Genomic DNA, 15,601 nt, shown 5'->3' on the forward strand with positions numbered 1-15,601 from the left:
CGGTATCGGTGATCCGCCCTCATGGGTGATCAGAATCGGAATCGGCAGGAAAAAACCTGATCGGCACATCTCTAATATATATACATAAATATATATTAAGATTTTTTACACATTTTTTTATAAAATTGGTATTAATCGTGGTGTCTGGTTTATTTTTCAACTAATGCAGTTGGTCTTTTACAGACTTTATTTCCCTTAAAAAACATAAAACGGTAAGAATGTTGTATAAATCATGTGTTTGATTTTGTTCTGCTGAATATTATTTGAAGTGTATCTCTTTCAAGGCAGCATATTTCTGAATTACAACCATCGGCATTTACGTGGTCAATAAAGGAAAAACTTTTTAAAGTGTGACTCACGTGTTGTTTTTAAGTTCTCCTGTCCTCCAGACATGGAGGAGAAATAACTTTTTAGCCACACCTAAACTGTCACCTCACACTGGTTTTGAAACGCTGGTTTCTTTTGTGCAAAATGTATGAGTCAAAACTTTCACTTTCTCTGACAGCTGCAGGAACTTCGGTCAGAAATAATTCATTACAAGTAGAATCCCAACTATTTATGACTAATTACATTATTTTGAATCATCTTAACCGTTTATAATTAAGCTGTTATAAACTAAATGTGATATCCCTTACTTTTATCTGAATTACTGGTAACTGACATGAAGCACTCTAGGCCTATGAGACCGTTTTGATAAAGACAACCACGATACCAAGTGGGGTTCCTCAAGGCTCTGTTCTCAGTCCACTTATATTCAGCACCTACAGGCAAGCCCAAAATATTCCCATCCCTGTTAAATTTCAAATTAAAACTATTTTCATTCAACCAAAAATAGTTTTTCCAATTACAAATGAGAGAGGAACCTCTCAACAGACAGTTCTGTACATTAGTTGTAAAGTTGATAGCAATGTTGCCTTGCAGTGAGAAGGTCTTGGGTTGAAATTTGACTTTTGTTTTTTCTGAATGAAGTTTGCATGTCCCCCCCTCCATGCATTATTAGCATTATTACACTTTCACAATCCTAAATTCCCTCTTGCAGGAATGGTGCTACACAAATGAGCTTGCCTTATCATTTTTGTCACTATTATTGACACTTCTGTATGTGAATAATCTGTGAGTACCTCTGAGCCCATTGCCCCAGTTGTTTGAACGTTTTGACGTTTTGTTTTGGTTTTTGTGTGGTTGGCTGTCTCTCGCCTATTTTGTCTTGACTAATCCGTCAGAGATGAGTTGACACACACAGGAAACGCCCTTACATTCTCTGGGAATCTTCACTGAGTTTATTTGTCTAGGTTGATAACGTGCATTCCTCTCCAAGTGATTCACTGACAAAAAATACACGGAGACAAAGAGATTAGGAAAATCTCGTTGATGCCAACGGCTATGCTTTAGGTGATCCGAGTCATATGGTATTACTTTCACAGTTTTGCCTCAGCATCACTTCTTGGCAGCACATTTTAAAGCTTCGTTTGTTCTTCCTGACATTGTTTTAATGTTTTACTTTTAGGTCTAGGTGAATTTATTCAATTGCACTTTGCTTGTCAAAGCATTTACTTATTGTGTGAATTAAAAAAAAAATTCTATAGAAACAGATCAGACTTTTCACCCTCAATAACAATTTCTCTTTAAGTACCATTCAAAGATTCTTCACAATCCATTAAAAGGTCACACAGATGGCGTCCAGGCTCCTTCAAAAGTATGTCTATGACCTTACCAAGTGTTAGGGCAAAAATGTGTTTGTTTTTTTTGTTTTGTTTTATATATATATATATATGTATATATATATATATATATATATATATATATATATATATATATATATACAGATTCAATTCAATTAGAAATTATTTTATAAATATCAGAGGGAAATTAAATGGTTTTGTCAGTCTAAACCAAATTTACCAACTATGGGGTCGAGGGGCACGGTGCAACCAGTGTCTTTTTAACATAGGGAAAGACTAAAAGAACACCTTTTCCTTCCACTAAACTTTCTATCAATATGAAAAGTTAATTTATTTAACAGTGAGACTTTGTTGTTTACTGTCTTTGTGGAGGCTTTCAATGAAGAGCTGCTGGACTCAATTCAGCAAGAATGCACAGGATGGTATTTGTGCAAGAGCAATCCTTTTCGTGCTACGAAATATTTGTATCTTCTGAGTAACTTAAAATATTTTTTCATTCCTTAAATTAACAGAAATAAACTGTAGAACTGAGACTTTGAAATTAACTTTTTGAGCATTATTCCTATGTGGTTGGAATGAATTGAAATGTTGTAAATTCATTTCACAGCTAATGAATCATCACTTTAAGGAAAAAGCTGGGAGCAAATTAATTTTAAATCATATCTGATGATAGATGTTATTTACCTTACATAATGTACTATTAGGTCATATAAGGTTTCTCAATTCCCTTAAATCAACCGGAATGTCTTCAGACTCTGATTCCCCTTAGGCTCCCTCTTGTAAGACACTTTCATTTCCTTTGTAAAAATTAACTCAAACAGTGTGTGTAGATGTAGCTAGATATCAAACAGCCTTGTGTTTCATCAGGTAGCATTCAAAGGAACCAGGGCCAGCCCAAGGCATAAGCAAACTAAGCAGCCGCTTGGGGCCTCAGGGCCACTAAGGGGCACCCTCAGTGGAGCTGATTTTTTTTAAAGTAATAATTTCTATGTCATTATAATGACAAAAACACATAATTTCAATATGAAGTGATTTGTTTTTACAAAAATATATATTTGATAATGTATGTAGAAATAATTATTTCATGGACAAAAATAAAAAATAAATTGCTCTTGGGGGCCCCTGGTGGCCGCGGTAGGTACTGCACGCTTCGCCGGTATCATGAGCTGGATGAGCAGAGCATCCAAACGTCCAAAGCTCCGGTCAGAAGTTAAGTTAGCAAAACAATATCTCAAAAAAGGATTTACCCTTCAGGGAGAGAGAAAAGAAAGAGGAAGAATAGAGAAAAGCCAAGATAAAGGTTTGTTTTAATGTGCTTTGGTAATATAATGTAATGTAAAAGATTTAAAGCTGCTAATAGAAAATTAGCTTGATAGCGACCTGGAACGGTCCAGTTCAACAGCCAAACATTTATGCTAGGGTCTTTGTGTTTGTGTGAAACTGAGTTTTAACTTTAAATGAGTTGATTCTCATGGTTGGCTCTGTATATTTCTGAGGTATTTTTGGATTCAAAACGCCACATCAACTTCTAAGTTATGTGAAACTTCTGTTAAAATCATTTGAAGGATCAGAATCAGTCCAGTACCAGTACCGGTCCACATTCTCAGGGGAGAAAGACTCACCTGGTATAAATTAAATTTTTAACTATTGGAGTTACGCTGAAGAGAAATTTATTTAGTCAAAGAATGTCATGATTCTTTGACTGCAATCAGTTTTCGGCTAGAAAACTGCTTGATTGCAGTTTTCTGGCCGATCCCTGGTTACCAAAGTTAACTATCTAGGATAGTGGGTGTTTATATTCTTTTTCCACCTTTAAGGAAAGAAAGTAACTGTCTAAAAGGCAGATAGTGGGTATTTTTAATCTTTTTTCACATTTAAGTGAAGAATGTAACCCTAACCCGTGGCCCGACCCCGTAAGTGGGTTCTCCGCACCCCTCTGCCCACCCTGGTTGGCTTGTTTTTTGTTTTTGGACTTTTTCTGTTTTAGGGCGTGTTGGAGCCGCCCTTAAGGGGGCAGGCTTCATATGTAGGTATCGGCCAATCACAGTTCCCCAAAATGAAGGAAATCGGTCCCAGAAATCAACTGGTTGATAAATCAGTTGGCCAATAAATGTATCCTATGTTAAACATGTATATAATGTAAACAACACTGCCAGAGATCCAATAAGTTTAAAGCAGGTATGTGAATGAATTAAAGGTCGGACTGCTGATTGCAGCTGGTCCACATTGTTAGCAGAACTAGAGGGCCCCAAAACCACAATTCCCTTGGGGCCCCACGGAGGCTTGGGCTGGCCCTGAAAGGAACCAAAACACATGCACATACGTGTAAAAACAGGTCACAGTTGTGAACACCTGAACACCCTTTCACAGCTTTAATCCCCAGTCATTCATCTTCAGGCTTTGATCCATCAGCAGGTTGACTGGCACAAAGCTTTGGCTCATCTCATGTGAAAAGTGCAAAGAGATATGTGGATTAATTGATTCAAGCAGGATCCATTTAGTTGGAAAAAAAAAAGCTGTGTAGACTAGGTTGGAGGAAAAAGAAAGAGGATTTGTGCAAACATGCAGCTGCTGGAATCTGAAGAAATTGTGCTGATTTTTATAAAGCTCTGTGTCTTTGTTGCCATTATTTAAAAAAAAAAACCCTTTGAACCCACAGGCCAAATTACACCCCCTTCTCAAAGTTAAAGTCCTGACTTGAATCTCATAGAGAATCGGTCGGAAGAACGACAGATTAGGGTGATGACAAAGAGGCCTTCCAACCTCAGAGACTTGGAGTTCATCACCACAGATAAATGATCAAAATACTGGAGGAAACATTCAAAGTCCTGGTCAGAAATTATAAGCAGTTGCTACAATGTCCATAAAGACTTTTCTATAGATCATTCAGGAAGATAGGAGTAATTGTTTAAAATGCCAATTTTTTATATATATATATATAAAATTTAGATGAAAACATATTTATTTCTCGTATGTGTACTCCGTTTGTTATTTTTTTATCCTTTGAGAAATTCTCGTCCTATTTCCTTTCAGAAATAAACTTGTGATTCAATGAAAATGACTTCAAATCTAAATCTAACAGTGTATGAATAATTTTGGCTTTAACTGTAGTCGGTAGAACCAAGGAAGATCCTGTGGAGACCGAGACTTGTGCTGTAGCACCATCTTGTGGAGAATATTGTAAGTATAACGGGTTAAAATTATATGAAGAGTAAATTGCTGAGTCACAGTCACGTTAGATTAAAGTTCACTCCTGCATCCCACTATTAGAGTATAATAACATACATACAGGTCCTCTGTAAGAAGAGTTTACTTTATGAGCTAAATAATTTTCTCAATCTGTACCTTCTCATGCCCTCTGTTGTCAGGAAAAAGGGTCAGAAAAAAGTGTGTTGGTGGGTGAGCGTTCTCATTTCAGGTACCTAAATTTTGAAGTAATTTTGTAACAATCTGTCTCTGGATGTAAGACAGACATTCTCTGTAGATGGTTTAAAGCAAAGCTAAAGGCCCACTTGTTGTGTGTCGTGAGTTGCATCGAACCATTTTTAATTTCTGTAAACTGTTTGCAAAGCACTTTGATTGAAAGTGCTTTATAAATAAATTATAGTTGTTATTGTTGATGAACTGCAGCAAGTGGAGAGCTCTGACGAGTAACAAAGCTACAATAAACATCTCCAGAAGAATGTTCTTGAGTCTATTTTCTGTGAAATATAATTTTTACGCTGAACTTAAGGAGTTCCCCCACTAAAAATAAGCTGTTATAAGCAAATATTTGCACAATTTAATGTAGTATTGTCACTATCATACAAAATAAGGTCACACACATTCATAAAAACAGAATTTGCCTTAGGTTAACTTATTAGGTATGTTTTCATGTCCGATACACACTAACTAAAAGCGTTTGTGTTTTACGTTAGGCTGTGGCTATCTGTATGCAAATGGTGTTTTATCTGCTAAAGGGTAGAATAATAGAACTCACTCAAGTAAATCACTCATGCTTTGCCTATTTGCTCAGCACCTTCTGCTCACAATGTTTAACTTTGCACAGCTGCCGTAGAGCTTTTCAGTCTAAAGGTGATGTAGAATGACACATGGCTTGGTTAAGAACATCATGTACAGTGCAAAAAAGAAAAAAAGCTTTTTAAACCTTATCCTTTGTAGAGAAAGACAAAATAAAATAGCTTGGGACTTTTTACCAATGAAAATGTTTGTCATGTTTATTCAAGACATAACTTTCTGTATAATCTAAAAAAAAAAAAGGCGTACGATGAAACATGCAGCTTTGCAGTTTAGTTTGGTTTTCTGTAAAGTGAAGCAAGAGCTTGTTACTGCTTGACAGATCATACTTACAAAATATCTCTGTTGAAATCAGCAGTGCAGTTGTAGACAGATTCTTATCGGCATGGATTATCTTGGATTAGATTTAAATCTCATGCACAATCGATTCCTTGCTGCTTGTCATTTTTCATGTTAGTAGCAGGATAGGAAGAGGAAAACTTATCAAACCAAACATCAATCGATCAATAAAACAATTACTGAAGAATCCAATGACGTATATTTACACAGACATGGACATCTTTATGTATTCATTCGCACACACACACACACACACACACACACACACACGCACACACACACACGGTACTCATTCTATGCAAACACACAGCTCCTCTTTTAACAGGATGTAACATGAGGTAATCTTATCTGGATATTGTTAAACTTTCTTTTAGCTTCTTTTAGACTTGACTGTCTGCAAATTATTTAAATGTTTTATGTAATAGAAATTTTGTAGTTTTACTAAAGAAAAATAATCAATGTTATAGATTAATTTCTGCAATTGATGAGGATGTTTCCCCTTACAAGTAAACATAACATTTAAAATTAGAACATATATCATACCAATAAAAAAACTACTCTTAAAAAATAAATGAGGACTTAATGAAAACTATGTTTAACTCCTGCTTAAAAGTTAGTTTGAAAATGCACTTTTAATCCGACAAACAAAACATCAGGACTTATAAATCTACAAAAGAACTTGGTTACATAAAAGTAAAACAAATTAAAGCATGCACAAGTTTAAGACAAATTACACACCATTACATTCTACCCTATTAAAACAAGGCAAGTTGTGTCTGGGTTTGTAAATGATTTGTGCGGTTTTGTACTGTCAAAAGTTAGTAGTAATACAGATTTTAATTTCATCTTTCTTGATCATTTTGCTGAGGAGGTAAGAAAAGAACAAGAAATGTTATTTGAATTGAACAAATTATTTGTTTTCTACCTTTTAAGTCTTTCTGCTGAAGCAATATTAACAGAATATAACCACTGGGTGGTGCATTGTTTGGCATTTCATAATGCCAAACAATGCATTACAAGCATTACAGGCTTTAGATGCAATACATCTATCTTGGACCTTCAAGAAAAATAAGCCCGGAAAATGATTTCATCTGTAGCTTTCTAGATTTTCTGCTCTGGAGACATTCAGCAAAATGAGACAATGGGTTCTGCACCTTGCAAAACTTCAACTTTTCTAAATGTTTAAATACAATCCCTAAAATTTATAGTTTAATTGAAAGGTGCAAAACGCTTTCACAAATAACTTTGCAAATCTCTGAGTAAAGAGGAACAAAATTCTTATTTAAAGGAAGTAATTATTATTATTTTTTTTCAAATTGCATGAATGACTAAGGCTTCCTGAAACACTTGAAATCACTTTGCACCAATCTGATGGTTGGATAATCTAAATAACAGATTAAAAACAATTAATAATTTTGTTATTGAGCTTATAGGTCTATTTATTCAATACATTAGCAGCAAAAGGGTTTTTTTTAATGAAAATTGTTGCTTATTTTGTCAAAAATATAGTTTTCGATAAAACTGCAACTCTGAAATTAACTCGATTAAAGGTTTTAATCGAGACCCACTACTGATAAATATATAAATCAAGTGGCAAACATACCCAGCATACCTAATTTTTGAGTATTTATCGGATAAACTTGTGTTTTATTAATGTCCTGTTCGTTCAAACTTTTTACATGTGTGTCAGTGATTGATTTAAGAACCGCTCTTAATTCCGTCAAACCGCATGAGTCTGATTTTGTACTATTAGCTCATTTATAATCCTCGGTGACTCCCGCCTCTGAATTGTGTAACAGTGTGAGCACCGCCCACCTGCCCCCTTCCTTTTCGGATGTGGCCAATGTTTTCCAGGAAATGAACAACTGAAACCACCCCACGAATCACTCAAACTCCAGCGACGGCGCGTTCAGTTTACAATTGCAGCAGTTGTTAATTGTTAACTGTGTTTATCTGGGTTTTTTTTTTATTTTATTATTTTATTTTATAACATGTCTGCGGAGGTCTGCAGGGAAACAGCGGAACATCCCAGACTCCTGAAGCTGTCATCCGCCCTGTTTTACGCCGGTAGTTCGTTTCTGATCACCGTGGTGAACAAAACCGTGCTGACCAGCTTCAGGTGGGTTTTTGTCGCCCTGTCATCGAGTCACAGTGTCACACAGGAAGTTTGTTCGGCGAAAGTAACTACTCTGTAACACATGTACTATTTGTGACTGCAGATTCCCCTCCTACCTGTTCCTGGGAATTGGACAGGTAAGTTGTGCAGGTGTTCGTGATTCGTTTCTCTTCACTGCGGGGCAAACAAAAGACTAATGTTTCTCTCTGTTTAGATGATTACTACGATTGTCGTCCTTTATTTGGCCAAAAAAAGCAACACGGTGAAGTTCCCAGACTTTGACAGGAGCGTTGTCTTAAAAGTAAGAGCTTCTCTTCTTTTTTACTTTAAAGCTAAGTTCACATTATTCAAACCTGTCTAACTCAGTTTAAATTAACCAACACAAAGTAGCAGGAGGAATTTTATTATTACTGTTGTTCTTGATTGCTTCCCTAAAGTTGTCGACTCAAACTGAGTATCACTCACCATCAAAGTGACACATTTTGCTTGCAAGAAGCCTGAAAACATTTAAAATATGAAACAAAAGCAAATGTTGGCTTAAAGCAACACAACTGGCAACCAAGAGTATGAGCTGTCCCTGTCAGTCATTTCATAATGGACAACAAAATGCAACAATCGGTTCACCATTGCTTCCCATTGTAGCTTATTTCATGCCAGTGCCTTAGGCACTTTTTCCTTCTTGTAAAAGATTGGACCCAGAATCAGAGATGCTTTGATGCAGTTTGTATTGATTCCCTGACATTTTTATCAAACGGTGGCTGAAAACTGAAGTACCACAGACAAAACTGTAAATGCAAACCAAAATAAAATCTATCCGAGAATAAAAAACTCTCACGTTTCCGTAAGTCAAGTAAGAAAAACTGTAACCCTCTGTTTATTTCCTCCCCTGGGAAGTCATCAAGGATATTAAAACTTTACAAATTATTTTTTCCCTACTTTTTACTGGTTAGCTCTCTTAAGAAGTTTCATCTTCAACAAAATTTTCAGCAACTCTGAGGATTTTAAACCATTAAAATGCCAGTTCATTTATTTCATGTTGTAATTTACAGTCATGTGAAAAAGTCTGGCAAACTGTCTCAGATTTCATAATAATTCAACATACTTTCAACTAAAAAAAAATAACAGTGGTATGTCTTTTAATTCCTAAGATCGTCCAAGTTTATGAAGAGAGGTTTTTTGTGAAACAATATTTACAGTCTGTGGAAGAATTTGGGTACTCTTCTGATTTTGCTCATTTGACAGCATTTAACGTAACAAAACTGATTACACGTTACATCAGTTTGGCCTTGAACGTCATAGACAAGTGTGTCAAACCATGAGAAAAGTATTTAATACATTTTGCTTCTCTTTGACACTCCTGTGATATCAGAGGGTGAACAAACCAACTGAGGAGAGATCTGAAACAAAGATTGTTCAGGGTTGTGGTTCAAGAGAAGGTTGGTAATCTCAGAGATTAAAACCGTCAGTTTCAACTGTAAGAAATGCAATCAGGAAGCGGCAGACCACAGACACAGATGCTGTTAAACTCAGATCTGGAGGGTCAGGAAACGTCCAGGAGCAGCAGCGGGCTGATGGTTCCTGATAACCCACAGATCACCTCCAAAGACCTGCGAGAACATGTTGTGACAAATATGCTTTGGTCATAACAAAAAGGCCCTGAACTAACCACTCTCTGTGGTTAGTTCAGGGACTGGGTCCCCTGTTGAAGTCGAGGGTCGGACGTCATAAACCCAGTATCAAAATATTCTTCAGGATAATGTTCAAGCATCAATCACAAAGTTGAAGTTTTGAGCCATTTTTCCCTCAGGAAAAAAAACAAGACGCGTTTGGCGCCGCTAATGTTGCACAACCTTTAAAATGAAACAACATAGTTTAGATGTTACATAGGATGATGGATATCTTTTCCACCTTGGAATGTTGAGATTCTAAAGAAAATATTTTCTGACCCCGATACGACAGATGGATCTAAAAATACGTTACTGCTTCTTTGAGTCATTCTGCTGAGAATTAAATGCAATTGTACCATATTTGTTGTAACTGCTTGTTTTAGTGAAATGCTGTTGTGAACGTCTTATACCTCGTTATCCAGTTTTATTGGTGCTTAGTAAAAAAAATAAAAACACACCACTTTAAAGTATGCTTAAACGCTTTAATCTAGTTTTTAATTTTTTGCAGATTTTCCCTCTACCGTTATTGTATGTTGGAAACCATGTGACAGGACTGGCAAGCACCAAAAAGCTCAGGTTTTAATCCATCTTACTTGAAGAATGCCTTTACATTTTTATGTTTATTTTATTTTAGCACACAGTGATCACTCTTAAACACCTCTTTTTCAGTTTACCCATGTTTACAGTGTTACGGAAATTCACTATATTGATGACGATGATCTTGGAAGCTTATTTATTAAGGTGAGAAAAAAAAAGTAACTGATTAGTTGTGTTAAAAGAGGTTTGTTTTTGTTTTTTTTCACCTTGAGCCTCTTGTTTGTTTTTTTTCAGAAAAACTTTTTCTAGACATGTAGTTTGCAGTGTTGTGATGATAGTCTTTGGGGCCATGGTGGCTGCAAGGTACAGACTTTCTCTCATATAATTTCTTTGTTTTACAGATTAAATGTTTGTAATCTGGTTTTGGTGCAGATTGTTGGATTTTTCTTACTTTTCTTTTTGTGCGTGTTAGTTCTGACCTGGCCTTTGACGTGGAGGCCTACACTTTCATTCTGCTGAACGATGCCTTCACTGCAGCCTCTGGTGTTTACACCAAGAAGAAACTTGGTGATCAGGTACCATTTACCCCACAGCCTGCATTGTATTGATTTAATATCCATGTGTGTTATTTTTTTAAGTTACATTATATACTAACACACTTACTTGATTAAAAGGATTTTTAAATAGGCAAAAGTTTTAAACCAACTCTAATTTCATTAGACTTTTGCTTACAAAGAGCCAAATTCTCTTCTAATCTCTAAAAATATACTTGATCTTTTTTTTGTTGTTGTTGTTTCCTGTGGCTTTTGAAGGTTTGTCAAATTTTTTCTCTGAACTTTGTTCATTTTTCAATCACTTATTATATTTGACTGTGACTGTGAATTGAGCAGTCTTCAAAAAAGCAATATCCAAAGCAGATGAATATTATCTGAAAATTATAACTTAAAAAAAAATGGGTGGAAAAAAACAGAAAAATCTGACGGCTCCATCGTTCTTCAGCTTATTATTGTCTTTATGTTAACGGGTCCAAATCTGTTCTGGATGGTCTGGAAAATTCCTGATTCCATTGCTGCAAAAAACATTTGTCCATAGATTATTGGAATATAATCTATGGACAAATTTGCCAATTTTTTTATTAAAAGGAGAATAAAACGTTTTAGTTTTTTCTTAAGATTTATTCAAAGTTGATTGTCTTATTCTCTTTTGGGAGATTCCTGCATTATTTTCAATCAGGAACAAACTTTTTGGTGAAATAAAAATAGTTTTACATCTAAATCTGCCAGTGGTCTGAATAAATTTGGGCTTAACTGTATCGGACAAAAGTTAAGTTACCTGGGTATTAAAACAACATTTTCAATCACCTCGTCTTTCCCTCTGTTTGTGCACAGAGCCTTGGGAAGTACGGCGTCTTATTTTACAATTCGCTCATCATCGTCCTCCCCACTCTCTTGGCCAGTGTGTTCACTGGAGATTTACACAAGGTACAAAAAAATACTACTGATTAGTTGCATTTGTAGCCCAAAATAGAGGTTTTTTTTTTCTCATTTTGCCACTGTTTGTGTTTTCATCCCCAGGCTCTCTCATTTGAAGACTGGAGAAATGTTGTATTTGTTTTATGCTTCCTTCTGTCCTGCTTCATGGGGTATGTTACAGCAACACAATCCAACCCATTCAGTCACAGTCAGTCCTTTGCTGTATTGATAAACTCGTAAATTTGTCTGTTTTTTTTTTTCCATCAGATTTGTATTGATGTACTCCATAGTCCTCTGCAGCTATTATAACTCAGCACTTACAACTACAGTTGTAGGGGCCATAAAGGTAAGAGCAAGCTCATGAGAAGCTTTTGAAACGACTTCACACGGAGCGGGAAACTGAGATCTCAACCTGTTATTTCAAACTGCTCAACTTCCCAGACCTCTGGGTTTTTCATGTTTACTGTCAAATGAAGGAAAGAAAACGTTTCACGGGTTTTGTTTCGATTACTCGGTTGTCATTTGATCTCCCTCCTCAGAACGTGGCCGTAGCTTACATCGGCATCTTTGTGGGTGGAGACTACATGTTCTCATGGATCAACTTCCTCGGCCTCAGCATTTGGTGAGGATTTTACTATGGCTTCATTTTTCTATTGGTGTCATAATTCACATTAATAGAAATAGAATACCATATGAAGCATAAGCTCTTACTCAAACAAATGAAGTTGTCTATAAATCCCAATCCGATGCCATCGTTCAACCAAATCTCTTCTGCATAAATGAAATCTTTTAGACATACTTTCTGGATTTATCTTGGCAAAGGTCACTTTTCCACACTCAATTTTTAAAATTTATGTGCTTTTTTTTTCATAACAGTTTGGAAATCCGAGAGAAAAACATTTGCAAAATAAAGTTTTACTCTGTGCATGTCCCACAAACCATTGCACAAATCATTACACAACACAAAGCTCAAGCCGGCTTTCAATTTGGCAAAGTGATAAAGGGCTCCTTTAATTTGTTTATTTTTTGCTGACTCAGATCAGCTCCCTGTGCAAAATCTACGTAGATCACACAGAATATTTTCTTTAAAGCAGAATTTACCGTGTTTAAGAACCGCAGGTTACATGTTCAAACTCTGTTCTGGACATGTCCACAAGATCCAACGTTGTCGACTTTAAAGCAGTTGCTGGGCATCAAAATGAAAAAGGAAAAACACATTTTATTGTGACATTTTTGTGTTAATCAACAGAAAAACACTCAACATTTTTAATGAAATGAACACAGTGGTCTGATTTTGTGGGAATGGATCTCAAACTCAATTTCTGCTTTTCTTTTTTTTTTTACGTCCTCTCCAACAGAGTGACAGAATTGTTGTCTGAGCCCAACAGATTTACTTTTCACAAGCAGAGCCTTGATGCTCCACTTGATATACGTATGAAACTTCACTAGATGTTTTTTAAAATCTAATGGACACAGAGAGAAAAAGAAGGTGGGGATAGAAGTAGAGAAAACACAAGTCAACACCTTGGAAGTCTGTTTCTAGTCCTGCAGAAAGAGGGGAAAAAACAAAACCGAGAAACCACATTCCAAACAACATATATGTGTATCATTTTTACTATTATATATGTATATATGCCGTTTGATGTTCTGGGTTTTTCTCACTGAGAAGTACATGACACGAGGCAACCCAACGTAAATATAATTTGTACCGTTCTCAAACGGAGATGAAGAGCTGCACAAGCACCGTGGTCTGGAGCACAAAAAGCCCTTTTGGACTTTAGAATGAGAAGATAAATAACGACTGTTCTCAATCAGTAACTCAACAACCAGACTGATCCATGAGTTTGACTTAAAATGGAAGATAAATATTATTTGGATATGGATAAACATAAAAAAAAACAAAAAAAAACCACTTTATAATAGATTCTGGAAACTCGAGCTTTTTCCCTACTCATCTGAACCTGGAAAAGTCATTTTCAAGGCTGTGCAAGGGGCTTATGCAATGCACCCTACAGAAAATGTTCATATCACTTTACTCCTTACTTGTCATTTTCTTTGCAGCATGTCAGGAGGATTAGCCTACTCATACCTCACCTTCAACAGCAGCCAACCACCCGGAGGTAATGCAGAAGGAACTGAACAGCAGAAGATTCTCATTCCTGAGGATTTATCAAGGAAGGACTGAGAAAAAGGGGAAAACCTACAGCCACCAGGTGGCCTCATCCTGCTTCAAATTGAAGCATTTCATTAATTCAGCACTGTGTTGTGTCTCTCGTTTTGCACCATGAACAGATCTATTAACACTCATTCCTAATGCTATTTAATTCACATTTTAAACCAACACCAAATAAACAAAAACTGCCACCAACACGTCTGTCAGATTCAGTGAATGTTTATTGATGATCAACAATGAGATAACAGTGTGGACAGCCTGTCGAGAGTAAATAAAAACATCTACCAGCAAGCAGGAGCAGCCTATACTGTCAAACACGAACACTGCTGAAGGATGTTAGAAGCAGAAAAACAAAAAGAAACTAAAATTAAATTTCAAAGCTTTCTGTAAATAGTGTGCATACTCATCTTCTAAAAAACACTATATTTATATATATATATTAAATGCCTTAATTTACTCAAACCACCAAACAGACTAAGGGGTTGAAGCTCTTCCAAATATATTATCATTGGGTTCATTAAATCATTTGGGGTTTTATTCTTTTGGATTATTATTTTGCCTCTTTAAAGGGTAATTTGCAAGCCAGATTGAAAGGGCACAGCTAGATTAAACCAAACAGAGGCAGAACATCAGCGAGGGGCTTCGTACAGTGTTAAACGATGTAGTGTCGCATTGATAAAATTACAAAAAAAAAAAAGGGGGGGAAACAAATGCAAACCCACCCAGCAACACTCAAATCAGTTTATGAAAAATAAAAACCATTTCCAGAACAAACAATAAATCAAATCTTTACTGCATTGCAAGCTTAATCCGAGCCTCTCCGGGCGGTAAGTGCTTCATCGTGACTTTGATGTTTTACAAACTTTGGGTTTACGTCACACTTTTAAATTATGATTCCAGCACTCGACTATGCGAACAAGATGTCGGCAAAAAAAAAATTGTAAAAAGGAAGTGAAATAAATATTGAAAAATTAAAATGAGATGACAGAATTGCCACACTGTTATGATGCCATGTCAGTATCAACAGCTGGTCTGTCAGCTTTTAATATAAAAGACGACGACCCATCGAATGGAAAACCACTTCTCACCTGCAGGCTTTCTCTTGTCACTAGACATGGGCCAACATTTAGATTAGTACTGTAAAGAAATCCTAAATAAAAATAATATGGTATTTAAACTAAATGAATAATGTGACCTAATGTACTGCTGAAAAAGAAAAACAATTATTACTTAACCTAGTAACTGTATCCTTTTTTTTTTTTAAATTTTGATCTAAAGACACAAAATAAAACATAGTAGCAGTTAAGGTAGAAATACAAGCTAATATCTGGCTAACTGGTCAAACTATTCAGGAAAAGAAATAAGTGCAATCCTTTTCTTTCAGCCAGTTAACTAGCAGTGTGCAGCCTCAGGTAGGGGTGAGGTGAAAGGTGTGCTTACACACTGCTCTGAGAAAACTTACAACCTTTCCATTAAAGTGGCATTGCCTTATTGTTGTAGTTGCTCTTTCCTTAAATAACACAACTCCTTGTGTCATTTGTGATGGGAAATCTTTACAAACTACCAAAATAGCCTTTCTTTTAAGCAAGAGAGGAAAA

General features: G+C 35.9%; 1 protein-coding gene across 1 annotated transcript; it reads left to right on the plus strand.

Annotated features, from left to right (window-relative positions):
• The first annotated feature begins 7,845 nt into the window (after positions 1–7,845).
• Positions 7,846–14,204, plus strand: slc35d2 (solute carrier family 35 member D2). The gene is made up of 12 exons (XM_007557571.2): positions 7,846–8,157; positions 8,258–8,291; positions 8,369–8,455; positions 10,330–10,397; positions 10,491–10,562; positions 10,653–10,721; positions 10,831–10,933; positions 11,747–11,839; positions 11,933–12,000; positions 12,098–12,176; positions 12,370–12,452; positions 13,892–14,204. The coding sequence occupies exons 1-12, from the start codon at positions 8,030–8,032 to the stop codon at positions 14,013–14,015; spliced, it is 1,008 nt and encodes a 335-aa protein (XP_007557633.1). The 5' UTR covers positions 7,846–8,029; the 3' UTR covers positions 14,016–14,204.
• The last annotated feature ends 1,397 nt before the right edge of the window (positions 14,205–15,601 follow it).

This window comes from Poecilia formosa, unplaced genomic scaffold, assembly GCF_000485575.1.
Source record: "Poecilia formosa unplaced genomic scaffold, Poecilia_formosa-5.1.2 Scaffold89, whole genome shotgun sequence".
Classification (NCBI taxonomy): Eukaryota; Metazoa; Chordata; class Actinopteri; order Cyprinodontiformes; family Poeciliidae; genus Poecilia; species Poecilia formosa.

Coding starts and splice junctions, on each gene's coding strand:
- slc35d2 (XM_007557571.2), top strand. CDS start 8,030: ATGTCTGCGGAGGTCTGCAGGGAAACAGCGGAACATCCCAGACTCCTG. Junction 8,456..10,329: donor ACAGGAGCGTTGTCTTAAAA/GTAAGAGCTTCT, acceptor AATTTTTTGCAG/ATTTTCCCTCTACCGTTATT. Junction 12,177..12,369: donor CAGTTGTAGGGGCCATAAAG/GTAAGAGCAAGC, acceptor CTCCCTCCTCAG/AACGTGGCCGTAGCTTACAT.